The 27,623-nt window shown below is 34.8% G+C and overlaps 2 protein-coding genes across 3 annotated transcripts; both read left to right on the top strand.

The window, feature by feature from the left end:
- The first annotated feature begins 5,898 nt into the window (after positions 1-5,898).
- LOC136206344 (acetyl-CoA acetyltransferase 2) lies at positions 5,899-10,685 on the top strand. The gene is made up of 14 exons (XM_065997366.1): positions 5,899-6,082; positions 6,183-6,281; positions 6,364-6,537; positions 6,644-6,749; positions 7,561-7,699; positions 7,964-8,041; positions 8,152-8,217; positions 8,641-8,726; positions 9,113-9,212; positions 9,296-9,406; positions 9,487-9,528; positions 9,661-9,747; positions 9,877-9,962; positions 10,240-10,685. The coding sequence occupies exons 1-14, from the start codon at positions 5,947-5,949 to the stop codon at positions 10,268-10,270; spliced, it is 1,341 nt and encodes a 446-aa protein (XP_065853438.1). The 5' UTR covers positions 5,899-5,946; the 3' UTR covers positions 10,271-10,685.
- A 15,355-nt stretch (positions 10,686-26,040) lies between these two features.
- On the top strand, positions 26,041-27,602 carry LOC136205237 (acyl carrier protein 3, mitochondrial). Of its 2 annotated transcripts, none has more exons than XM_065995745.1 (3): positions 26,041-26,152; positions 26,954-27,162; positions 27,309-27,602. In XM_065995745.1, exons 2-3 carry the CDS (start codon positions 26,965-26,967, stop codon positions 27,498-27,500), a joined length of 390 nt encoding a protein of 129 aa, XP_065851817.1. In that variant the 5' UTR covers positions 26,041-26,152; positions 26,954-26,964; the 3' UTR covers positions 27,501-27,602. The 2 variants fall into 2 exon arrangements, with proteins under 2 accessions (XP_065851817.1, XP_065851818.1); XM_065995746.1 differs by having other exon boundaries at positions 26,139-26,272.
- The last annotated feature ends 21 nt before the right edge of the window (positions 27,603-27,623 follow it).

Here is a 27,623-nt window from a genome sequence, read left to right as displayed (position 1 = left end):
GAGCGAACATCTTATTTATCAGTCGCTGGTAGGTGGCCCCCGCGTTCTTCAACCCAAAAGGTATGACGTTGTAGTAATAAGTGCCTTCATGCGTAACGAAGGAGGTTTTCTCTGCATCGGTCGGGTCCAGAGGGATCTGCTGAAAACCAGCGATGGCGTCAAACTGAGATAAGATTTTCTGACCAGCTGTCTGGTCGAGAAGCTGATCTATGTTAGGCAGCGGGTAAGAATCCTTGGGGCATGCTTTATTAACATTCGTAAAATCTACACACATGCGGTACTTTCCGCTGGCTTTATTTACAAGTACGACGTTAGAAAGCCAATCCGGATAGTGAACCTCGTGAATAAATTTTACAGCTAGTAGCTTCTCGATCTCTTCCTTGACTGCAGCTTGTTTGTCCTTTGCTTGCACTCTCATCTTCTGCTTCAGGGGCTCCACGGAGGGGTCGATGCTCAGTCTGTGCATTGCTTGCTGGGGTGAGACTCCCGTGATATCCTCGGTGCACCAAGCGAACACGTCTGCATGCTCTGATAGAACAGCCTTGATCTTGTTGGCCAAATGGGGCGTGAGTTTGGTCCCAATTTTCACTGTCTTGGTGTCCGCGATGGCACAGTCGCTGACCGGTTCAATAGGTATGGGATTGTATCCCCTCATGTCCATCAGATCATCTTCCAGGTAAAGCGCTGTCCGAGGTTGAGTAGCCTCCCACTGCAATCTTTTGGCCAAGATGCGATCTCCTTGGATGGTGATTCTGCCATGCTGGATCGGCAACATCAATCATAATTCGGAGATATCAACCGTGGCCTTCAGGTTAGCCAGCAGAGGTCTTCCGATAATGGCATTGTAGGCCAAGGGGATATCGACGACCACCCATTCTGCAGTGTCCTCTACTTCCTCATCGCTTTCGGCAAAGACTGTTGATAGGGAGATGACTCCCTTCACTGGGTCTTCGATTTCCGACAGGCCAACCAAGGGGAAAGTCCCGGCTCGGAGGGCTGTGTGAGCATTCCTCATTGCGCGGAGTGCCTTCCAGGTGAGCAAGTTCACCGAGCTTCCTGTATCCACTAGCACCCGATGCGTTTTAAAGTCGGCGATGTTGATGGTGACCATAAGTGCCTCCGAATGGCTGGTCCGGAAAGGTGGCTGCAACGTCAGGGTCTGATCAACTGATTTTCTCTTTCGGGAGCTCTCCGGAGGCGTGCAGAGTGCCAGAGCTCCCTCCCTTATGATGTGGATCTCCCCGTGGTACCTGGGTCGCTTTGGTTCATCTGCTCGGCCGGCATCCCGCTGCTTCGGGCTTTGCTCCCTCTGCCTAACTGCTTTTGGTGGCGCGCCTTGCTCAGTTATCCGCTCAATCTCTTTCTGGAGTTGGTAGCAGTTCTCCGTGGAGTGCCCGGAGGATTTGTGATACTTGCAGTACTCCTTTTCTACACGGGCTTTGCCTTTATCGACCGGCGGAGCCGGGTGTGCCAATTGGCGAGGCTGGCTCTGAGCAGCATAATGCACCTCTTTCCAGCGGGATCGGTCCCCTCTTCGCTCAATGTTAGCTCGCTCGACTCAAGCTGGGAAAGGCATCGGGGCCTCCTTGCGCGCCCGGCCTTCGTCACATGCCTTTGCGGTCGGCCTGTTCCTTTCTTGTTTGAGCGTGTCGCCTCTGGCCTTGTCTCTTTCTGACTCCTCGTACCCTGCGGGCCGGTCGCAGTCGTCATATCGGATGAAGGTTTGTGCCATGGTCATGATCTCTTCGAAGGATCGCGGCATTTTTCTGAAGCACTTCTGCTTCAGGGGTTCACACGAGGTCCCTTTTGCCAAGGCATCATGAGCCACTTCGAGGTTGAGGCCTTTGACTTGAGAGGCCATATGGTGAAACCTGGAAAGAAAGTTGCGCAGTGGCTCAGTTGCTCGCTGTTTGAGCCCGTTGAGGTCCGAGCTGATCTTCCTTACCTTTGCTGCCGCGGCGAAACAGGAGAGGAAAAGGTCCTTTAGGAGATCGAATGAGTCAATTGATTCCGGAGCGAGTCCTCGATACCACTCTTGCGCACTGAAAGAGAGTGTGGTCGGAAAAACTTCGCACATGATGTCCTCGTCTTTCGAGTACAAGTTGATGGTACTCCTGAAAGATGCCACGTGGTCGTTCGGGTCCTCGGTTCCCGAATACTGTGATAGCCGCAGAGCCTTCCAGTCTCGTCGGAACCTCGTCTCGATGATCCTTTGCACTAGAGGTGTTTTACTAGAGGTGATGCTTCCTCCCATTACACCCCCGAGGGCTCTCTTGTCTAGAAAACGCTGGATCTTCAGCTCCAACATGTCCTCACTACTCGCGGCCGCTGTCTCGTCACGCCGCGCACCGCTTTCTCCGATCGTGGCAGCTCCGGTGCCTCTCCTAGCGAGGACTCCGGGTCCTGAGGGCTCCCCCGGCAGCCCCCCCTCTCTTTGCATTTCCGCTGCTTCTTTAAGGTATTGCCAGATTTTGGCGTTCTCCTCCTGCAAGCTTCTCTGTTGATCTATGATCTTCATCTGAGCCGCCGTATGAATAGCCTGTGTGGTCTGAAAACCTTGTATCGCACTAAGGAGCTGTGTGGTATTGTAAGTTTCTTCTTCTTCGGGGCTCACCTCCTCCATCAGTGGTCCCAGGTTTCTAGGGGAGATTGGAATCGTCGGAGCGGAACGCTCGATGTTAGTCATGGAGCTAGTTGCTCCTACTTCCGGCGCTAGCGTCGGGACGGAATCGGTTGGGGTTTGCATCTTGTTTGAAGCTCCGAGGTCACTTGTAGTCCACGCTCACCGCACCAAATAATCAGGAAATGCGGAACAGTGATCTGGATCCTCGTCGGGAAGGTCTGGCTTCTTCGGGGATCGTCTCTGCGCGGGGAACGGTCCCTGCGGAAGCTCCGACGGTCAAGACAATTAGTAGTTCGAGAGGATATTCTAATCAAATGAGAGTGAGGTAGAAAATAGTTACCCGATCCCCTTTCCTTCCTTCATTGGTATATTTATAGTGAATTGCCTTGGACCTGCGGGCCTTCTGTTACCCTGGCCCTTTCGTTGGTCGGGGTCCGTTGGGCCTCTTGGGCCTAAGTCATATTCCGAATCAGTAATTTTTTTATGAAAATGTGTAATAGTAAAAAAAGAAAGCCACTTTTAAATGGAGTTAGAGTCTGCTTGTCATTTCTGTAAAAAGATAAAAATAATTTGCTGAGGGAAGGGATTAAACCTCTGTTTGGGACCAAAAGTAGAGATTATTACATGGTTGGTTATAGTTGAAATTTATTTTCACCAAATGGTCTATTTTTAACTATGGTTAAATATTGTATTTTTTTAAAAAATTTCGTAATGAACTAGTGGACATGAGTGGATTCCTGTCCATAAATGGGGTAGTGGCTTCACGCCACTGCCCCAATAAATATTAAAAATAAAATTAAAAATAAAATAAAATTTATAAAACAATTATAAAGAAAAAAAATTAATTTATCATTTTATAAAAATAAAATTATATATTATAATGATGTTATTGAATTTTTATGTTATAAAAGTTTAATTAAAATTAAAATTTTATTTTATTTGGAAACGTTAGAATTAAATTTGCACAATTTCATACGTTATGGTTAAATCTGTACTTCGCTTGAAACGTTACGGTTAAATATTTAATGCATTACTAATAAAAAAAAATATTTAGTATATTAATAACATAGTAAAATATTTTAGATATTTTCAAAGAAATTGTGATTAATTTATATGTAACAGGTTTAATTTTTAGAAACTGTTCTAAAATATTTTACTATATTATTAATATAGTTATGAAAAAAAATATATGAAACTGATTCAATTTATCGATAAACTGGTTTAGAAGGTCTGACGTGGCTAAATAATAGTCAAACAAATTTTGTTCAAAATTTCGGTAGCGTATGGTTAAAATTGATCTTCCTTGGAAATGTTAGTGCTAAATTTGCACAATTTCATACATTGGGGCTAAATCTGCACTTCGCTTGAAATGTTACGTTTAAATATTTAGAGCCTGTTTGGTTCAGCTGTTAGCTAATAGCTGTTGCGGTTGCTGTTAGTTGTTTGCAGTTACAGTAAGTTGTTAACTGTTTAATCACTAGTATTTGGCAAAATTATATTGAACTGTTGTTGTTTGGATTTAAAATGTCTAAAATGGACATGTTTTAAATTAATCAACGATGAAATTATAAAAGGAAAAATGTAAAAAAATGCTCATAACGTTTACAATTAGGAATAATTTTACTCTTAACGTCTAAAATGATGTAATTTTACCCATAATACTGGTAGCAAAAGAGTATCTTGAGGTTCATTCCGTTAGCAAACACAGACCAAATTGATTAACGATGTTAAAAAAACTAAAAAAAAATAGAATAAAAAAACTAACAGCCTAAAGCCTCTAAACTACAAGAGCTTCTAACTGTATTTTACAAAAAGGTTAAACCTCCGTCTTTTTTGTATTTTAATCTAACAATAATATAGTTGCTAACTGCTTCGTCTTCTCTGTAAATTATCCTAAAAGTTTGATTTTATTTGGTTTTTCTTGGTTTAGTCAAAAATTAATTTTAATTTATAAAAAAAAATTAAAACGGTCTAGAACTTCTAAAATACTGGAGCTGTCCCTTTATACGGATAACCATTATATTTTAGAATTTAAACGGAATGAATAATTCAAAAAATAAACGGATAATGTTAATTTCATAACTTTACTCACAGAAGACTGAATAAAACAAGTAATGGTCCTGTTTGGGAATTAGCTGTTAGCTGTTAGCTGATTACATTAGCTGTTAGCTGATTTGACTAGCTGTTTGTGTAGACCTGTTTGGTAAAAATTAGCTGATTAATAATAGCGGCTTATGCAAAAAGACGAATAAGGGCATTAATTTTGGCGCAGGAGAAACTATTAGGGTTAAAGAAGTCCATTAATTTTAATATTGCAAAACGCTAATTGAAAAAGCTCATTTTAAGAGCTTTTTCTAAATTAGCGTTTTCATCCCAAACCTCTCTCCACCAAACACTTTAATCAGCGGTTTCAGTGGTCAAACCGCTAAAATTGATCAAAACCGCTCTTTTTATCCCAAAACGCTTCTCACTAAACAGGGCCAATATGAATTATATATTATACTCTACAAATATAAAGTTCACCAAATATATATAATATAAAAATAATTTTTTAATATAAAATAAAAACTAAAAAAATTATATATTGGTAATGAGCGTTTTGAGATAAAAAGAGCGGTTTTGACCAACTTTAGAGGTTTGACCACTGAAACCGCTAATTGGAGTGTTTGGTGGAGAGAGATTTGGGAGAGAGTTTTGGGATGAAAACGCTAATTTAGAAAAAGCTCTGCAAAAGGAGCTTTTTCAATTAGCGTTTTGCAATATTAAAATTAATGGACTTCTTTAACCCTAATAGATAGACTCCTTCTTCTCCTCCGCCAAAATTAATGCCCTTATTCATCTTTTTGCACAAACCGCTATTATCAATCAGCTAATTTTTACCAAACAGGTATACACAAACAACTAATCAAATCAACTAGTCAAATCAGCTAATGTAATCAACTAACAGCTACCAGCTCAGCTAACAGCTAATTCTCAAACAGTGCTATTATAATTTTATTTTTATAATAATATATTTATGTCCTTCCTTTTTAAAGGAAGGAGAGTTGGCATGTGATGCGACTGCCAACTTTACCGCTTTTACTCTATTATGATGTAATGGATAAAATAAAATATCTTTTTATCCCTACTTTTTAATTAAAGTTTAAAAACAGTTCCTTCCAAAAAAAAATAATTTTTAACTATAGTTAAATAAATAAAGAATTATTTTTAAAATTAACAGAAGTTTAACCCGAAAATTTCTGGATATATATGATTGGGCATGACAGTGCTGACAGAAATTTATTTACGCATTCCAAGGAAGAACGGTTGATTTTGATAAGTTCATGACGTTATATATATATTATTCTAACAATTTTTGCATCCGCTCTCCTTTCCTTCAATCTCAGCTAAATCAAACTTCTTCTTCTCTTTTATTCTCTCCGTCGATGGCTGCTTCTTCTGATCTTATTAAGCCTCGAGGTATTTTCTTCTTCTAAGGGTTTGTTTCTCTAAAATTTCTGCAACTGAAATTAGTAGGTCCTTCTGCAGTGATCTTTCTTCTTTGTCATTCTGTAAACAGATGTTTGCATCGTGGGTGTTGCTCGTACGCCTCTTGGGTCCTTTCTTGGCTCCCTTTCTTCTCTCTCTGCCACAAAGCTTGGCTCCATAGCTATTCAATGTAAATAATTGCTTCTTCCTCTTCCGTTTCTTACTATGTATCAAATTCGCTGCTGGAGACTTTAATCTATGTCTTCCTCTAGGTGCTCTGAGAAGGGCAAACGTTGATCCATCGCTTGTGCAGGAGGTGTTCTTTGGCAATGTTCTTAGCGCAAATTTAGGACAGGCTCCTGCGAGGCAAGCTGCTTTAGGTGCGGGTATACCTAATTCAGTTATCTGCACCACTATCAATAAAGTCTGTGCATCAGGGATGAAAGGTACTCGATTTTCTTCTTGTAGGATGCATATGCAATTATGACCATTGGTTTCACCGTGTGTGTGAATTACTAGTAACGATATTTTTCCATTTTCCTATTTTGTCAGCAACAATGCTTGCTGCACAGACTATCCAATTGGATGTGCATGACATTGTTGTAGCTGGTGGGATGGAAAGCATGTCTAATGCACCCAAGTATCTCACAGAAGCAAGGTTTGAATTTTGCTTTGTTTATGGGATTTTTAAAATTTTGTTGTTTCTTGTCCATATTCATGGTTTTAGAACTAGTTAAACGATCACATATGGTTTTTAACAAGAGAAAAAAGAATGTTGCAATAAATGTTCTTTTAGTATTGTTCTTATTCTACAGAGTCTGCTAATGTGGTGGGGAGCTTGCTTAAATGAGTTGATCTACCTGAATGTATGAGTTTCTCTAGGATATGGAAGTATGTTGTAACTTCCAATTTTTTAAGGAACAGATGTTCTGGTTCATTAGTGGTGCCTGCATAAGATCGGGTCTTGTTTCTCATCCCCATGGTGGATAGATTTGGTTATATTGTTTCGTTGAGTAGGGGGAGACCAATTGCAAAGTCAAGGAAAAATCTAGACTGAAAACCTGTTTGAGAGGTTGAACTTACTGTGGACAGAGAAAGAAGATTAGTAGAGACAGTAATACAGGAAGAACTGCATTGCACAGATTATGAGAATCTAGAAATGGTAGAGAACTATCTCATGAAAATTTGTTAGGACTCTGGGGTTCAGGGAAGTTGGAAAACGAAAGAAAGTTAAAGAATTTATGTGGATTATTTCTTTTCCTATTGAAAATAATATATTTGCAGAAAATATTACCTTCTACTTTGGTAAGGACTTGCTAATGTCTAATTTACATGGGCATTATGGACTGTGTTTATATACCATAGGTAGATATATAGGATCATATACCTAATTCAGATCTGTGTGTCTTGATATTTACATTATTGTGTAACTATCTCCATGATACTTTTGTTACATGTTCTCCAAACAGAAATGGTTCAAGGCTAGGACATGATACTATCATTGATGGCATGCTGAAAGATGGCCTCTGGGATGTATATAATGACTTTGGAATGGGAGTTTGTGGGGAAATATGTGCTGATCAGCACAACATAACAAGAGAAGACCAGGTAAGATCGCTAACTTGGATATTGAAGACTTGAATTTCCATCATAAAATTTCTACATATTCCTTGTGCTTTGTGTTATATAATATTGCTCCAAAAGATATATGTTTCTTGACCCATTTGTTAACTGATAATTTCATGGTGCTATGCTGTGTAATTATTCATTGGATGTTTTTCTGTTAATGTTTACATTTCCTTATATAGTATTTCAACCTTGTAAAGGTTTTGTATTTTGATATATGTTGCTGCCGATATCTCTACGATACAGGATGCTTATGCTATCAAGAGCTTTGAGCGTGGAATTTCTGCACAAAATGCTGGTCTTTTTTCCTGGGAAATTGTTCCAGTATGATTCTTGACTTCAGCTGATTGCTTGGACATGTGTTTTTTTGGATAAATATCAGAATTGGTGAGCTTTTATTTATTTCTTTCTTTCTTTTTCCTTCTTTTCTCCAGGTTCAAATATCTGGGGGACGAGGGAAATCATCTACTATTGTTGACAAGGATGAGGGTTTGGGAAAGGTAAACAAAATGGTTGGACAATTGTTATGTCATTTTCTCTTCCATAGCACTAGAGTTTTGTGGTTTTGAGATTATAATGTGGTAAATCGAATATCTGATAATCTGAGTTGGATGTTCAAAGTTGTCCTAAAATGATATAATCAAGTGATGCAGAAATTTATTATTGAAGAGCATTGGTTTGTATGATTGTTTTTCTGAAGGCTATGGTTCCTTTGGACCAATATGGTTTCTTACTATGTCATTGCAAGATTTACAAGGCGATGCATGCATGCTATTTTTTTTTTCTTCATGTTCAATATTTTCTTTTATTTGTCTGATTATCATCCTTGCTTAGGCTTGATCAGGAAAACAAAACTTGTTTATTACTTTGAAGCTCTTTTTCAGCTGAAAAACAATCATCTTCTTTTATATTTCTTTTTCTAGTTTGATGCTGCAAAACTGAGGAAACTTAGACCGAGTTTCAAGAAGAATGGGGGTTCTGTTACTGCTGGAAATGCATCTAGCATAAGGTTCCTTTCCTCTCTCTCTCTCTCTCTCTGGCTTATTGGATGAGCTATACAACAGATGTGGTTCTTTCTCCTGTGAAGCTGTACAAACCATGCCCAATGGAATTCAAACTTGAGACTCTTAATTGATGTACAAACATGGGAAACTATGTGCATGTGTGTGTCCATATTACTGTGTGCATTATAATTATTCAAATTCTGTTTACGTCTGGGTTATGCGAGATTAGAACCCCAACCTAATGTGGACAAACTAATAATTTTGCTACCTAATCATATAGGCTTATATCCAGAATGAAGGTAGAACTTATGTCGATTTCCTTGAGGCAATGGTCAGGTTATGAGGTTATGTATTATGTTATTTAATGAGTTGGTATTACTATCGTTTGCAGTGATGGTGCAGCAGCACTAGTGCTGGTAAGTGGGGAAAAGGCAATGAAACTTGGATTGCATGTGATTGCTAGAATACGAGGATATGGTGATGCGGCTCAGGTAAGTTTCAAGGAATGCTAATTCTTTCTTGGACTTGGAAGTAAAGAACTTAAAATACATTTAGTGCTGCTTTTTGTGCGCAGGCTCCTGAGTTATTTACTACTGCACCAGCCCTTGCAATTCCTCTAGCAATTTCAAATGCTGGTTTGGAGGCTTCCAAGATTGATTACTATGAAATAAATGAAGCATTTTCTGTAAGACATTTTGTTTTTAAATTCGTGTCCAATTCTTATTCTACTATGCTACTATATGCTAATGTATCCAATCTATGCAGGTTGTGGCCCTTGCAAACCAAAAGCTTCTTAATATAAATCCAGTAAGTCATATGATAAGTTGAGACTATCTATGAACTGAATTTTTTTATGTTGTATTCACTTTCCATCTTAGTTTTCTTCTATTTAATCTGTTGACCTAATGTTGGCTTATTTATTGGTTGCTTAAAATGCAGGAAAGGTTAAATGCCCATGGTGGAGGTGTATCTTTGGGACATCCAATAGGATGCAGCGGAGCTCGTATATTGGTCACGCTATTAGGGGTAAGCTATAAAGGCTTTATCAATTTATATTAGAGTTGTTTTGACTTTCCAATAGGACTTCGTTTGCCATCTGATACAAGCTCTTTTGGGAGCACATAATCGATGAATGATTAATTGATTGTTATCCAGATACTTAGACATAAAAATGGCAAGTATGGGGTTGCCGGTATCTGCAATGGAGGAGGAGGGGCATCTGCACTTGTCGTGGAGCTCATGTTAGTTCTCTAACCTTTCTAAAGCTTATATATGATGCTGTTCAATGTCAAGTATATGTCCGTTCAACCTATTGGCAAATAATATGTCAAAATGAGCTTGAATCTTATTAAGATGTTTTTCATTTTCGGAAAATAGTGGTGGTACTATTTGGAATTTTCTTAATTTCTAAAAAATATGATGAGATATATATAGTTAGCATTTACTCTGCTTGCCTAATGCCTGCTAATTGTCAAGCGCGTGCTGAGAATAAGAAGAAAGGCGATTTTCATTTTACAGGTCTGTTCCACATGGACGTTCATTGTTATGAGCAGATTTGTTACTCCAGCATGATCTCGTGCGGTATGACCATCCTAATCTGTCTGTTACACGAATAAACGAAGGTGCATAATTCCGTGCTCGAGTAAACTCTGATCCATGTGGATGTTGATATTGTTTGGCTATTATATCAGCTGGCCTGGCATGTCTAAGAAGAGATCTAAATGCTGGCTGACTACTTGCTATGATACAGTTACATGCCTTGCTGCTTTACCAGAAGAGAGTATTTATTGCAAGAACTATATAAATTTGTAAGAATAATTCAGTTGTATATTATGTATCTGAAATCATATAATATAGAGCTTTTGCCTCAAGCACTTGATGTAAAATGAACATCTCAATTGCTTAAAAGGTGACAAATTCACATTAGTGTTTTGGAATGAATAGATGAACTACCTTTCTTATTATTAATTTAGCATTGATTTACATAACTGAATCTATTAAACTTCCAAATACAAATAAATGACTTCATATATGTATATATATATATATATATATATATTTCAAGCCTCTCTAGACATAACTTGGATTCAACTCAAGGGGCGACTGCACAAAATCTCCTTTGGGAAAATATTTTTCTTTAGATACTCTTGAGCATACAATACAGATTGCTGGTTGTAATTGGGGAACAGACTCTAAGCATTTTAAACTTTTGAATACATGTTTCTTAATGTTCTGTTATGTTATGTTTTCAATTAGTTTGGATATTTCTTTTGGTGTAGGTAATTCAGATACAATAGATTTCTTCCACTTTCAATTAATTATAGAACAGGTGAATTTGTGTAATATTGTGATATTACCTTTTATTTTATTTTATTTTTTGAAACAATATTAGACATTGATATTTATGTTTTATTAATTAGGATAAAGTTTAAAAAACTCACGTGTTTTCACTTGTTGTCAAACAAGTACCTGTAATTTTTTTTTTATCCAAAAGGGAGCTGTTGTTTTCGTTTTGCTAAAAACAATGACTGTTTAGCTTGACACTATAACAATGACTTTTAGCGACCTCAGAATGGAAAATTCCAAAAATTAAAGTTGTTTAGTACCATATTTATTATAGAACCAAATTTTTTATTTTCTGAAATCATAATTTTTGAATTTTTTTTTTCTCTAAACATTCACTTTCTCTTTCCTCACCAAATGATATCAAAATTAAAAAGTTGAAGATTTAAAATTGTTTATTATATCATCAAGTCTTTGAATTTTTTAATTTTGAAGTCATCAACGCTCATTTTAATTTTGAGATCTAGGTTTTTACGCAAACAAAAACGCCTGTCCCTATTACGGTAAAAGAAAATACAGGTACAAGTTTGACAAAGAATGAAAGTAAGGTTTAATTTTTGGAGTTTACCCTATTAATTATTTAATGACTTGATATTGAGTTATATCTGGTTTCATTCCATTTCATAGACTTTTATTGAAGTTAAAAATGTCGAAATTGAATTAAAGTGGAAGAAATTTGATATTATAGTTGTTTTTATTTGTTTGATTGTTGAAGTTATTTCTTGGTTGAGTATTTTAAAATATTTTATTTGGTATTTAGAAGATTTTTATTTATTTATTTATTAGGTGAAGTCTTCTAAAATGTAGTTTTTTTGTTTTGTTTTGTTATTAATGGAATGTTTTCATTGATGTGAAGTCCCCCTTTTTTTCGAGAAGAAGGAAATGAAGAAGGGGAACGAAACGAAATAAGGCCTTTCTAGCTCTAGTTTCGGGTGAGCTTCTCCCAATTATGTCTGGTAATAGAATAGGGCAGCTTTGCTATCGATTTATACTGTGTTTTCCTGTTTATGAGAATTTTTGGATTTCCAGTTGTTTTGAATGAGAATTTTGATGATGTGGTAGTAGATACCATGAAAATGTGAATGAGGTAATAGACTAATGTCTAATTACTCGTTTAATTCTCATTGCATTAAAATAAAAGATGCTTACATATTTATATTATGCCTAGGTTTGCTCAACAAGAAAACCAATACACTAAGGAATAAAAGGACATAAGGACAAGTGACATGTGGTGCTAATCCTGCCATTAATCTTAGGGTTTCGGTTTGATGGTGATGATTTAAGGAGTAAGGGATTGAGTGAGGTGAGGCATAGGTTAAGTGTGATGAGCAATCTTCTGGATTGTGCTATTTAGAGATAAAGACTAAATTGCCTCTGATGTCTGTGCAAAGACCAAAAGGTCCCTGGAAACTCAAGGGACTAAGTTAATCGGATAAGAGGGGATGGAGAGTCAAAGACTCTTTGGTTCAAACACTTTGGATTTGAGAAGGACTGTTCGTTTTCTTCTTCTTCTTTCCGTGTTTCTTTCATCTGTAACTTTTCTTCTGGGAATTATTTTCATCTTCTTCCATCTGCTTTTATTCTTTAATCTTGTTAGATATTCTATTGTTTCTGTCTTTCTACTTGTGAGCCTTTTAAAATAGAATTTTTGTTTTAAAATAGTGTTGAATCTGTGTATTCAAAATCAAATTAGGTTGAAGAAGTTCTATGTGACCACGTGGACCCTGATGACCACGTAAATTTGGTCATTCACCGTTCGATCTAGACGAATTAAAATCTTAAGGTAGAGATTCAAAACATCCTAAGGCTTATATTTAATCCGCCTAGATCTAACGGTGAATGACCAAATTTATATGGTCATCAGGGTCCATGTGAACGCAACTGTACTACTATAATACAAAGATCCATGGTGTTCGAATGTTGCTTTTTCATGTTTTATCAAAAATTTGTAGGGACTAATAATTTTGTCGAAATTGATTTGCTTAGTAAGCATTTATATATAGTTTGATATTCTAGAAAATGTTAGAAAACATTATTTTAGGAATATTTTTTTTGGTAGGAAAAAAAAGGAAAAAACAAAACACCACAACAAGTTAGTCCGGGATTAGCCTAGGAAAGTTAACTCCCACATTATCTTTCGAAAGCAAAGACAAAAGGAAATAAGGGGGAGACGAGAAAATCGAGACGTCTAAAGCCCTCTCATGGCCTTCTGTAGCAAGCCGATCTGCCATCCGATTCTGCTCTCTGTAAATATGGCAGAAGTTGATACTATCGAAAGAGGAGCAAATCCTTCTAATTAGCCAGAGCCCTTTTATCAGAAATTAAATTGACTGGTTTGAGATTGTCTGACTCCACAAGTAGCTTCCTAATCCCCAGACCCTCTGCCATTCTAAGCACAGAAAAGATACCCCATAGCTCAGCAATAAACGAAGAGCCCAAGCCCAGATTCTGAGCAAAACCAGACAACCAAGCACCTCCAGCATCTCTTAAAACACCATCGGCAGCAATTCTTCCAATCTCTTTACACGACCCATCGGTATTCAACTTCACCACCCCCTCACCAAGTCTATCCCAGCCTAACAGATGAACAGCTGTCATTTGGATAGAACCTGCTAAGCTATCAACTGTAAAACTCTCATTGATTTAACTTTCCTGAAGAAATTAGGAACATTAGTTTTTAATTTATGGTATTTAAAATATAATCTACCTATTTTTTGGAATTAAAAGGCAGTTATTTTATGTTCATGTGAATTCGTAATTTGGCACATGGAAGAATTTATAAAGGCTTAATATATCATTTGCCCCTGAGTTTGTTCAAAAATTTTGATTGACCCCTTGAACTTTTAAAGTTTCTCAATAGCCCCCTGAACTTGCATAAAATGTTCAGTTAACCCTCTGAAATTGCGTAAAATATAATCAATTGATCACTCGATTGTAAAAAAAGTAAGTTAAAATTAGAAAATCGCTGAAGCGCTACAAGAAAATCAGAAAGGCCCATGGGGCATGGTCGTTTGTTCAGTTCAAATATGAACGGTTAGGTATGTTTTGTTAGCTATGTGGAATATTGGGTCACGCAGACCATTTTTGTGAGAAGTTGTTTGAAGAAAGACCAGGGGAGCTGATGAATGATTGGGGAAATTGGCCGAAGGCACCTATGAGATGGGGAGGGGGATCAAAGTGGCTGGAGAATGATGATAAGGAAGATTGGAAGGCTCCAGGAGCAGGTGGTTTCACAGAAAGGGTGACAGGAGGCTGATTGGTACGAGGAATTTCTCTAGGATCGGGATTGGGATCGCAACCTAAATCATCATTGTAGCCCATACAACTCACCCAAGTTATCAAGGGTGTGCACAAAAATATCCCAACACAAGGAAATCCGCTTGGAAGTTCAGGGAAAGAAAATTCACAAGCATAGGTGACTATAAGAAACTAGCAACACCATCAGAAATTGGTGAGGGTTCCATCTCACCAAAGATGGGGATGTCAAAGGAGGAATGGATTGAGCTGCAGGATGATAGAAAACGCCGAAAGGACGGCATCTCTACTGCGGATACAGATCAAACTGGGGCTCTATAGATCAATCCAGCAACCACTCAATCATTGGGAAATAGTTTAATTTTTTACCAGAAAATTCTATTTCTCACCATGATACGAGATTTTCTAATACTTCTGATTCGACGAGGCTTGATATTGTCGGGTGTAGGGGGGAGTTTGGCCATAGGCAAACTCAACTCCAAATATTGGTAAAGCTACGAGGAGAATTAGACATGAAGTGGCATATGGGACATATCAACGTACGCTGATGGAAGAGACGGAGTTGGTATAAGGAACACTATAGGGGACATGGACTACCTTGGTATAACTAATCCAATATTCCATCAGAAGATGAAACATGTGGACATAGATTACTACATTGTGAGAGAGCAATTGGTTCAAGGGTTTATATATAAACCTTATATTGCTTCAACTCAACAACTAGCAAATTTTCCTACAAAACTTCTTTCCTCAACAAATATGTCTTATACATTGAGCAAGATAAAGTTGTTTACTTCTCAACTATGTTACTCCTAAGGGGAGGGTGTTAAAGGAATAACTATTAACTACAATAAGTTAGATTACTAACTTTTGTATAACGGATATTTCTCCTACATGCATTTTGCATGAGGTAGTTATCCGAGTCTATAAATATAAATTCATCACATGTAAACATTATCAATCAATCAATAACGAACAGATTTTCTCACCTGTTCTCATACACCAACCTAAAAATAGCATAAAAATTCAAGAAAATTGAATTAATTTTTTTAATTTTGTTTCTTTTAGAGATGGTAAGCATAAAACAAATGTTCTAATAAGAAAGTAATATCTAAGTTGTAATTCAATTAGGAATATTGTTTGCTCTTATCGAAAACAAAAAATTCCCATTTTTTAGGATCAATAATCACACAAATTCTAAAATAGTAAAGTGTGAGTTGGGAAACGTTTTTATCTAATTTTATCTACAAGTTGTTGGTTAGTAAGAAATCTGAAAATTCAGAATAAAAGAAACAAGAACACATCCTTAAACAAATTTTTTACCCTAAGTAATTTCTTCTACACCTTCTTTAAAATTAATTAAAAATGCCCTGATATATTTATTTAAATCATTCATTTTCATTTCGCACATTTGTTGGAGATTTGTTTAAGGTATACTAATTACTTTTCCTTTTTCTTTCTTTGCCTACAGCATGCATTTCTCTTTGTAGTTTCATTTTCTTTTTCCAGGTTTGCTTTTTCTGCTAAATAATGTAATTTATATATTCTTGGACATCTTAACGCTGGAAAATATATGATTTAATATGTAATTATTGTTATTTATTTATAACTACATTAATCTGGAATTGTGGATAAGAATTTAAATTTGCTAGTATATACATAAACCAATGTTTGTTAATTTCAGAAGAAGAAGAAGATGGTAAATATTCGAGGTGCAGTAGAGAGAGCAAGAGTATTGATAAATCCAAAAGGAGAAGTGGGAGAGATAGACACAAGAGCACCCATTAAATCTGTTAGAGCTGCTGTTACTTTATATGTCGAAGCTGTCTCCAAGGACAAAGAGAAAGAAGCTGCTGCTGCTCTTAATAATAAGAAGTCCAAACTTGACATTGAGGTTCTTTTTTTCCATCATTTTATTCCTTATCCTTCCTCATTATTATCATTTCTTTTTCACAATTGAAGTTGTGAAAATCATCTAATTAATTAATGATTGAATCAAATGGCTAATATTTAACAGAAAATTTATTAAAAATAGTTAAAAATAATAATAGAAGTTGTTATTCGGCTTTAACTATAAGATTAATCTTTTAGTTCATTTAATTTCTTGATATGATTTTGGAGCTTTTTAGACCAAGTGATTCATGGTTCAAATCCTATTAATTGGTGAAATGTTAACATACGGTAAGATGAGCCATTCTTAGACCTTAACTACATGATTAAATTTTTGGTTCACCTATAATTCACCCATTCTTTATCTCCATTTTTCAATGTGACATTCAATTCATTCATGCTCATCGTAATCTTTAAGGGTCGCACATTGCCTAGGGCTTCCACCCAGCGCCACTACCTCAAATCGTTATAGACCCATAGCTTTCACTTGGTGCGTCCCTGAACTAACATCCAAGTCTATTCTATTACAATACATCTTTACACGTTTAGCATAACATGGTCTAATACCAACTATAATAGAATATTCCACCATGTAGATATTGTTCGTTTTGGCCTAAGTTCTATTCTTTAGGTCTTACGCCTTTAAAATGTATCTACATGTATTGAAAATACACTTTTACATTACACCCTAGTCATTCTCTCTTAATTTCCAATATGGGATTAGTTTATTCTTGTCTCATTGTCATCCTTGAAAATTGCCTTTTGCTCATACCTTCTACTTAGATGCCACCTTAAGTATCGAGTCGTTATAATTCATGGCTTTTATATAGGTAACAACTAGGGAAAAAATGAACAAATGAAGTTTAACTGGCCTAATGACAACTCAAAAACAAACTAATCATACGAATTTAGGACACACCACCAGCATATATTGATTTAGAGCTACACCAAGCAAGAGAAAAACAAGCATATTTGGCCTAATAGGATATTAAGAGCTCAAAAGCAAACTAAGAATATAAATTTAAACTGCACCATATGTTGATTTAACACTTAAATTTTGCATTTTGTGTTATGTTTGTCAGAATGTGATCAATAAGGAGGCAAAACTTGTGTTATTTCGTAAAGCAGTTGAAAGCTACACACAGCTCTCTCAAACTGATGAGAAAACATTAGCTCGAGCACAATCAGAACTTATCAAGGCAAAGAAAACACTCAATGAATTACTTTCCAAGCTTAAAGCTGCAAGAGATTCCAAGTTTATGGCAATAGAAACAGCCCACTTCATCGAAAAACAAGCTAAAGAACTTGAAGTTTCTCAATCTCAACTTCACTTATTACAAACAAATGCTCACAGAGAGCATGAATTAGATCAAGAAAAAGAACAGTACACACTTATTGTCAATTTACTTGATGTCTCAAAGCAAGAACTCACACGGATTCGACAGGATTTCGTTGCTGCAGAAGAATCAAAAGCAGCTTCAATCCAACAAACACAAGAAGCAGAATCTCTACTGAGCATGAACAAAGAAAAGATTGATGAGATGTCAAAGGAAATCAAAGATATGAGTAAATCAAGCCATGAACTCACAACTTCCTTAGCTCAAATTCAAGCACAAATTTCAGAGATTTCAAGCCAGAAAGATGCAAATGCAAAAGCAAGTAAAAAAACCAAAAAAGAACTTGAGAAGAAGTTAGATTCATTGAGGCAAGAATGTGCTAAGTTGAACATACATGATCTTGAGGACAAACTTGAAGAGACAAACATAGAGATTGAATCTTTAGAAGAAAATATGAGAAAAGCTCATGTTATTGAAATGGATGATTCTGTGACAATCATAACAGTTGAACTACATGAAGCAACAAAAACATTACAAGAACTTGTTGAAGAAAAGGAGTCGCTTCGTGACGAAGTGGCCTCTCTTAGATTAGAGCTAGAGAATTTGATTAAAGAAAGAGATGAATTCGAAACAAAACAAGAGGAAGAACACGAAGGACAAGAACAAGATGAAATTGTGTTATGTAAAGAGCATAGAATAATGCATAAACAATTATCAGACAGGGCTGAGAGAAAAAAGAATGAGATAGCAGAGATAAAGAAGACAGTTGATAAATTAAAGAATGAAGCTAAAAGTGCAAAAGTAATGGTGGAAGATATAAAATCAAAGCTTGAAGTTGCACTTAGAAATGCAGAAGAAGCTAAATCAGCAAAGTGTAAAGTGTATGATGAACTGACTGAGAAGCAAAGTGATTCTCCAAATAATAAAACTATAAAAATATCAATAAAAGAGTATGAAGAACTGAAGATGAGATTAGAGGAAAATGAAAATTTAGCACAAGAAAAGGAGGAGGATGCAAGAGTTCAAGTGGAAGTAATAAATGGTAGTAAAAATGAAACAGAAGAAAAGTTAAATGAACATTTGCAATCAGTAGATGAAATAAAGCAAGCAATTGAAATTGCTGTGAAATCAGCTCAGGCTGCAGAATCTGCACAAAATGCAATTCAAGTTGAACTTACAAGGTTGCAACAAGCAGAACTAACGGTATGTATTTTTTAATGCACTTTTCTACACTTATATATTTATCTTATCAACAAATTTTAGTATACGTTATGGCACTCAGATGAGATGGTGCGTTGGGTTAATGATTTGATGACACAACATAAGTTTGTAGCTTATAATTTTTTTTTTTTTTGTCTAACTATCCAGTAGCCTAGGCCGACAGTCCAGACTAATACACATAGTAATACTTTATTAGTTAGCAATAATATATGTCATTAAATTATTGATCCGGCGCACGAATAACGTCGTACACCCCGCACACATTTGAATACTTATCTTGATATATCAAATAGTATTTGGTGAAATTTAAATATTCATTGTGCCTTTCTAGACAAAGTGGATTCATTGATTCTTAGGTAAAATAATACCCATACTTCTTCAACTTTTCAGTTACTAATATGGTGGTCTTTCAACTTTATATATCCTAGCATATAAGTCGAATGACCATTGATTAGTACAAATGTTGTTGACCATATGAATTCCAAATTAATCACTCTTTACCATCATGTTAATAATATCAAAATTGAGAGATAATAAATGCATTTTAATCATATAATTTATCGGCAATTAATTCATATTATACTAAATTCATTTGGATTTTTTATATTAGTATATTTCATTAATTAGGAGTTTTTGCGTCCATTTTTAAAATCTAGGAACCATCATATTAGTAAGTTGAGGAGCTATGGGTATATTTTATCCATTATTTTTTTTAAGGGGCTAAAATATAAATGTAGCCGTATTATTATTGAGAAAAACATATTTAACCTTTACGTACACGACAATACAATTTTAAACTCAACGTTTATCTAATGGTGTAATTTCAAAAAAGTTGAAGAATGTGGCATTTCGTGTTTTGTAGAATCCAAAAGAACAACGCAAGCGACATTTAGCATTATCATTTCCAAAATATGAGACATGGAAGAGTCATTTTAATTTATCACGATTATGGCAATTAAAAGGATTTAGATCGCGGTGAATTCATTCAATCAAAGGTTTGTCCTTTTCATATCTTAATTTTTATTATTATTTTGGATATTTCTTTTGATTGCTAACCTACTCCTTCAACCATGATTTGTATTTCGTTTTTTGTTTTGTTCATCAAACTTATTAATTTTCATATAATTTGAAATAGCCATTCAAAATGTGTTTTTTAACGAATCTTGAACTGGAAAATCAGATAAACTATAAAAAAACATACTAATAAGTTTTTTACCAAAAAAAATAATAAGGACCTACTAGGGTAATTAAACTGCATCTATGCTCACTAAAATTTAGGGTTAATTTAAAAAAATTCACTAAATTTTATTTTGTTTTCTTATTTATCTGACAGGAGAAATGCGATGCATATAGAAAAAAGATTTCCAATCTTTGATGAAAGAGATGCGTTGTAGGCCAATTAATGTACAAATAATCTCTACTCTCTAATTAATTTATTAGGGCAGATTTGTATATATATTATCAATCACTTTCTTTTATTAGTATAGGGTTTATCAGTGTTGTATTATAGCAGTTTAGTGTATTAACTTGATACCTATATTTTTACTATTCTCATTATTTATAATGTTCATTGTCTACTTTTTTCAATACTCAGAATTTTAACTTCTCATAAAACTGATATACCTTTTGATGTAGTTGAATCATATAACTCTATTTATAAATATGTGATAAGATAAAAACAAGGTCAAAAGAGATGTCGGAGTCCGATTAACGCGCTTTGATGCCTAAATCATCTTTGTAGAAGTACTTGAGGATGATCACAAGACTAAATCAAAGATATAATGAAAACTTAATGAATGAATGAACTAATGTACCTTGAGAAATGCCTTATTTTATTTATACTATGATCGAGCTGTGAGAGGTGGTTATAAGCTTTAGAGCGGCGTGCTACGTCCCACTTGTTGATAGGTGAATGTGTGCCCGTAGATCGAGGTTTAGTATCCTTTAAGCCCACTTGGTCTATGATTCATGGGATTGGGCATGGTTGCTATAGGAGGTTGATCCTTGATGAGATGTTCTCTTTCCCAGGTGGCAGTTCAGACTTTGTAAATGTCACATGAGTGTGTTTATATTTATCTGATATCAGATGTTCCTCTTGAGCCACTTTCACCATTCTTTAAGCCGAGAAAGCTTTGGCCTCAGGGGGCATTGGATTTTGTTTATTATTCCTCGATTAAAGATAGGTCCGGACCTTGATAATGAGGGATCTCGATCTTGATATTTTGGGGATCTTTGAGAACTGAGGGACTGATAAGGAGAATGAATGTGCTCTTAATGATTGATTTGCTCATCATTTGCTCTACTCTTAACTACAACTATGTCACATCGTGTTTATCAATGTTTGAGCGTCTTTCGAGTTGACAGCAATAGGTCTCCACTTGCCACGTGTTGCGTTTCACGTTGTTTTAGGAGGCGTTCCAGGAGTAGTTAATTTTCTTTGATCATTACCGTTAGTAATGATGATGGTCTTCACTTCATTTTCTTCTTGAGCAGTATAAAAGGGAGAAGGTGTTTGGTGAGTTTCCTTTTACGCTTTGCTCATTGCCTTCTTGTTTCTTATTTCGATTCTTTTTCTTGTGATTTTCTTCTTTGAACGAAAGTGTTTTTTTTTATCTTTCCTTTATCTTTTCCGGTTTTTCCTTTTTCGATTATGATTCCCAAGAAACAAAACCACAAGAAGCCTTCAGAGGATGATAAATCTTTTAGGAAGAAGGCGACAGACAAGGTGTCTGGGAAGAAAGTTTACCCACGGGCTAAGGAGCATCCCCTTTTGTTGACTCTAGAAAATTCCAGTCTTTTGTTTTTGGTTGTCCTGATTTGCAAAGGATGGATGTTCGTATTCCCTCCCCCTCCTGCACGGTCAACACTGGTCATGATGGTTATTTGGATATTATCCAACATGTGGAGTTGGGGTTGCAATTTCCTCTGCTCAACAACATTGTGGATATTTTGAGGGAAATTTCTCTTTGCCCTTCTCAGATTTCTCCCAATTATTGGGTGGAACTTCTGGCCTTTGCGAAGATTGTCCAAGATTTGGGGGATTGAACTGAATGAGGCTAACTTTTTCCACATCTAGAATCCTAGGTTGAGGTCTACATGTGACCTTATTATTTGGAAGATGCACAAGGAATGGACAACTTTTCTGGCAAAGAAGAAAGACATGTTTAAAGGCTTCAAGATGATGAGGTGGTTCTTGTTGGCCCAATATGACTATATAAATACTAGAGGGGGGGGGGGGGGGGGTTAATAGTATTTATTACCCTTTTAAAAATTATATTTTTTATTTAATAAAGTTATGTTCAATAATATTAATTTACACTTTTAAAAATATTTGATGCATGTGTAAATGAAATACTTTTTAGTAAAATATAGGAAAAAGTATAAAAATAAACCTTGTGGTTACACCTGTTTTCGATCGACACCCTTCTGGTTTAAAAATTTACAAACTGGTAACTTGAAGTTCATTCTATTAGCAAATATATGTCAAATTGACTAACAGTGTTTAAAAAAGTCAAAAGTCAAAGGGAAAAGAGTTAATTTTATCTTTATATTTATTTATTTTACAAATTAACCCCCTTATTATCTAATTATCACAAACAACCCTTAAAATAAAAATCAAATACACCATCTTCTTCCTCTCTCATTAATTTCTTATTTTTCTTCTTCTTTCTCTCTCCTCTTTGTTAATTTTTCTCTCTCTAAAATCAATTGAACAAACAATAAAATAAGGTTGTTAATTTTTAAGTTACTTTTTAAAAAAACTGGTTTGGGTAGGATAAAAGATAATAAGATTTTAATCTGCCAAAGCTAGATGGGATTTCCATTCAGTATCTTTCATACCATCGAGCTTCTTCTCTAACGCGATGTCAATACCATGCTGCACCAAATAGTCTTGAATCGTACTTTGCCACAACGTGAAATTACTCTTTCCATCAAAGAGCGGAATCTCATACTTGAACGTTGTAGACGACATCTTCTCTACAGCTTGGCTTTTTCTCTTCCTCTATTATTATCTTTTATCCTACCCAAACCAGTTTTTTTAAAAAGTAACTTAAAAATTAACAACCTTATTTTATTGTTTGTTCAATTGATTTTAGAGAGAGAAAAATTAACAAAGAGGAGAGAGAAAGAAGAAGAAAAAATAACAAATTAATGAGAGAGGAAGAAGATGGTGTATTTGATTTTTTTTTGGGGGTTTCTTTGTGATAATTAGATAATAAGGGGGTTAATTTATAAAATAAATAAATATAAGATAAAATAAACTCTTTTTCCTTTGACTTTTGATTTTTTTTAACATCGTTAGTCAATTTGGCATGTGTTTGCTAACGGAATGAACCCCAATATACCAGTTTGTAAATTTTTAAACCACAAAGGTGCCGATCGAAAAAAAAAATGTAACCACAAGGTTTATTTTTGTACTTTTCCCTAAAATATATTAAGTATTGTCTTTGAAAATGTTTTTAAGCAAATATAACAAAAATGATCATAATGAAATATTTGCATAAGAATATAAAGACAATAATTAAAAGAGTAGCAATAGAAATCTTAGTCACACAATTTATACATGCTCAGCAACTATGGCCTACGTCTTGTCCCCGAGAGAACCTTTTGATTCTAATGTGATTATTTTAACAGGCAATAATCAAGCCTGCAGAGCTCTTACAACTTAAAAGCTACGATATTTACTTCTCAATAATTAAAAGAGTAGCAATAGAAATCTTAGTCACACAATTTATACATGCTCAGCAACTATGGCCTACGTCTTGTCCCCGAGAGAACCTTTTGATTCTAATGCGATTATTTTAACAGGCAATAATCAAGCCTGCAGAGCTCTTACAACTTAAAAGCTACGATATTTACTTCTCTCAAATTTTCTGAGTGTTTGAGAAACAAAATTTATAAGTTTTTATACACCAATATAATCAAAATTTTAAACATAAGCTCCCCTGAGTTTGAGATTATTTTTAAAATGATTTAAAACAATATTTTGAACTCATTTGGAAAAACATTTTGTTAAGCTCTCCCTGAGCTACAAAACAGTTTTAAAATAATAATTTAACATGTGGTATATATCCCGACTGAGCTGCATTTGTGAAAAGCTTTCCACATGTAGTTGAACCTAAGAAGGTGACCTTCAAACAAAAACGCGAGAGTGCACAGAAGGATGTCGAATGGGCATTCGAGGTACTCCAAACCTGTTTTGCAATAGTTCATGGTCCAACTAGGCTTCGACACCAAACTAAACTCCATAATATTATGGATGCTTGTATCATACTGCATAACATGATTGTCGAAGATGAGCGACACCTGTACTCTAGAACCTATAATCCAGAAGTATTTAAATCATCCAGTATTGAAAACCTACAAGAAGGAGCTGCTCCAGATTTTGCGAATTTTCTCGCACGAGATTTACAGCTCTATAGTAGAGCAAGTCATATCAATCTCAAACACGATCTGGTGGAGCATATATGGCAACGTTTTGGAGTCACCGATCTAAACGGTTGACCATCTTAATATGTTATGCTATTTTTTCATAGCTAATCTTGTACGATTATGCTTTTTTTTTTGTAACGATGTACTATTTTCAATCGGTATTAATTATTACAAGCGTGTTTTTCAATTAATAATTATTAATTAATTAATTAATCATTACTTTTTAAAATTTATAACATTTATTTAATTAATTACTTTTAAAAAATAATATTAAGTATTGAATTAATTATTTTATTGTATAAGTATTTTTATATGAAATTTATAACAAGTATTAAATAAATTATTATGCTATCCTGCCAAAAAAAAATTATTATGTTGGGTAAAAATTATTAATTATATTTTAATTGAATAAATATATGATTTATTACAAGTGGGTTTTATAAAAATTGGAAGTAAGAAAGGATATAATAGTATGTTACTATGTTGTTTATTTTTGTATGACAAGTAACAAAAATATGTTGGCTTAATACATCAGTTGTCTCTTAACTTGTCTAAAAAGGTTGATTGATCTTCTGAATTTACATGGTGTCTCGGTAGCTCTCAACTTGTTTAAAATAGCAATTGGCCACCTGGATTTATTTAAAGTCACTTATTATTCTCCTGAACTTGCTTATAGTGTTCCGTTTGCCACCTAAACTTGTTTAAAGTGATATATTGTAATTTGTCTAAAACTATAATAAAAATTTGAAATTTTAAAAAATAAAGGCCTAATAAGTTAATTCTAATTCTTTAAAATAAATTAACTTTCTGTTTTTGTAATTGTATTTTTATAGATTTAATGACTTAATCATGATGTTTTAAAGGGTAAAGTTCAAATAAAACCCCCGTGGTTTCACTAATTTTCAGATAAAGAATTGTGGTTTACTTTTTGTCAAAACGAGGACTGAGGTTTTCAACTTTAGCAAAATAAGGACTTTTTCGATTGATACTATTAAAATCACCCTGAACAACTTCAAAAATGACATATTTTAAGAACTACTAATATTCTAAGCAACTTTAATTCTTCAACTTTTTTATTTCGAGATTATTTAGATGGTGTTTGGTAAAGAGAGAGAAAGTTAATGTTTAGAGAGAGAAAGTTCCAAAAAAGATTATTTTCTAAAATCGAAAATGTAGTTCCATAGAAAATATGACATTGAACAACTTTAATTCTTGAAAATTTTAATTTTCAGGTCGTTAAAGATAGTTTTAATAGCATTATTAAAAGTGCGAAACCTCAGTCATCGTTTTGACAAAAAGTAAACCACAGTCCTTTATCTAAAAATTAGTGAAACCACAAGGGTTTTATTTGAACTTTCCCCTATTTTAAATAAGTTTAAGTGGCTCATGAAAACCGTATAAATCAGAGGAACAATCAAATTTTTTAGGCAAGTGATGTATTAAGCAAAATAGCAAATTACAAATCTAGCCTAATTAAAGGGGTCCATTAACATATTTGATCCATTTTACTTCCATCTCAAAAAATTAGACACTTTCATCATTTTTAGATAAATATACCCCTAGTTGCATTCTTTTTCTTTTTTCTTCAATTTTTTATACCAATCGTAAACGATTTTTGAGATTATTTAAGTATTCTAAATTTTAGAAAGGAAACGCGACAAATGAAGCTTTTCCGTAGAGATTGTATGTTTTTAGCTTATATGAAGTTTTTCCGTAGAAATTGTATGTTTTTAGCTTATACGCCTGTTTTTCTCGCTGGTGAGATGAAAATAAAGTGAGTCAAATATATTAATGAATCCTTCAAATAGGCTAGATTAGTAATTAGCTCCGAGCAAAATATGTTAATTCCACTTAACAGCATGGTTGCATATTAGCATCGTCTTCCGTGGTATCTTCTCTGCGGCAATAAAACAAACACGTAGTCGACAGACTTGAACCCTAAATTTCATCTTGTGAGTTCCTTCCTTCCATTCAATGATTTTCTTCTTCTGCTACTCTTTTCTGATGCAATTAGTTCTTATGCGTTTTCCAATTTGGAGCTTCTATTTTTCTGTTCTACTCCTAATAATATGGTACAAATGGCGTCAAGATCACATATTATATTGCTGATGAGTTTCTTTGCCATTATGAGTTTGAGATTTTTGGCATGATTCTTAATATATTAAATATTAGTCCTGATTGTATCTTTAATTATTATGTTTATTCTTTCTGCCTCTGATTTAGCATACAACTTCCATTGACCCATCTACTTGAACTCATATTCTCAATTGCTGATGTGCAATCCATATGTCATTTAATTTAACCCGTACTCTGCCCACACGCCCCTAATGGTGAAAGCGGTCTCACCGGATCAGTTGTCGTTGTTGGAGTCCTCATAAGTCCTCATATGAAATTTTAACTTCAATGCCTGCTTTTCCACCATACAAAATGATGTATCAGACTCTATTCTGTGTCCTTGGGCTAATTCACATGGTTTATTAAGTTTTCAGTTTTGGTTACTGATAATTTCACTTTTGTTTAGATGAAAGTTAGTTTGATCCTCAATAATGTTATTGTTTGAAGTTTGATATGCACTGTACAGGTTAATAGAACTCATTTCCAAACGTAGAATTCTCCTTTTGGTTAAAATTAAAATTCGTTTTTCAATTTGTTGTCACTTACATGACCATGTATACTTATTTGATAGAACTTTTTGTGACCTCATTTGCACATGTATATTTCATTTTGTTTTAAAGCTTAGATGTGATCTGCAGGTTCTATTAATATGCAAAACATAAGAAACTCTATCTTGAGCCACTTGAGGCTGAGAGTTGTCTATGAACAACTGCCACACACTCAGAGAACGAATGTGTTCAAGCAATTGTACCGGCAAATGTGTGCATCAAGTGATAGCTGTCCTGATGAACTCATGGATCGAGTGATAGGATTAGTTAAGAAATTCGATAAAATGGATGCTAGTAAGGTAATCAATGCACCTGTTATTTAGTTTTTAATTCGACTCTTTTCTTTCTTTATGGTGGCTTGAATTGGTACATTCAATAGGAAAGTTCATGGCTAACAAAGTATGCCTTTTATAATATTTTGGTCTCTCACTTTACTTTTACTCAGGTTACTAAAACAGCTGATTTCCAAAAGGATTTGGGCCTGGACAGCTTAGATAGGGTGGAATTGGTTATGGCTTTTGAAGAAGAATTTTCAATCGAAATTTCCGACGAGAAAGCAGATAAGCTTACTTGCTGTGCTGATGTTGCCAAATATATAGCTTCAGGAGGTGAGCAGAAAATCTCACACTCCTCTTGAGTCTAATATTGATTTTAGGATCTATTATTAAGGCCTTTGGTATGTTTCTATTGTTGCTGCAAGACTAAATTTTGAAATAAAGCGTTTTTTGTTTTGATAGTATGCTTTGCATATAGAAAAACT

This window comes from Euphorbia lathyris, chromosome 9 (assembly GCF_963576675.1).
Source record: "Euphorbia lathyris chromosome 9, ddEupLath1.1, whole genome shotgun sequence".
Taxonomy (NCBI): Eukaryota; Viridiplantae; Streptophyta; class Magnoliopsida; order Malpighiales; family Euphorbiaceae; genus Euphorbia; species Euphorbia lathyris.
Note: the sequence above shows the minus strand (reverse complement) of the source record. Positions and strands in the feature narration are given on the sequence as shown.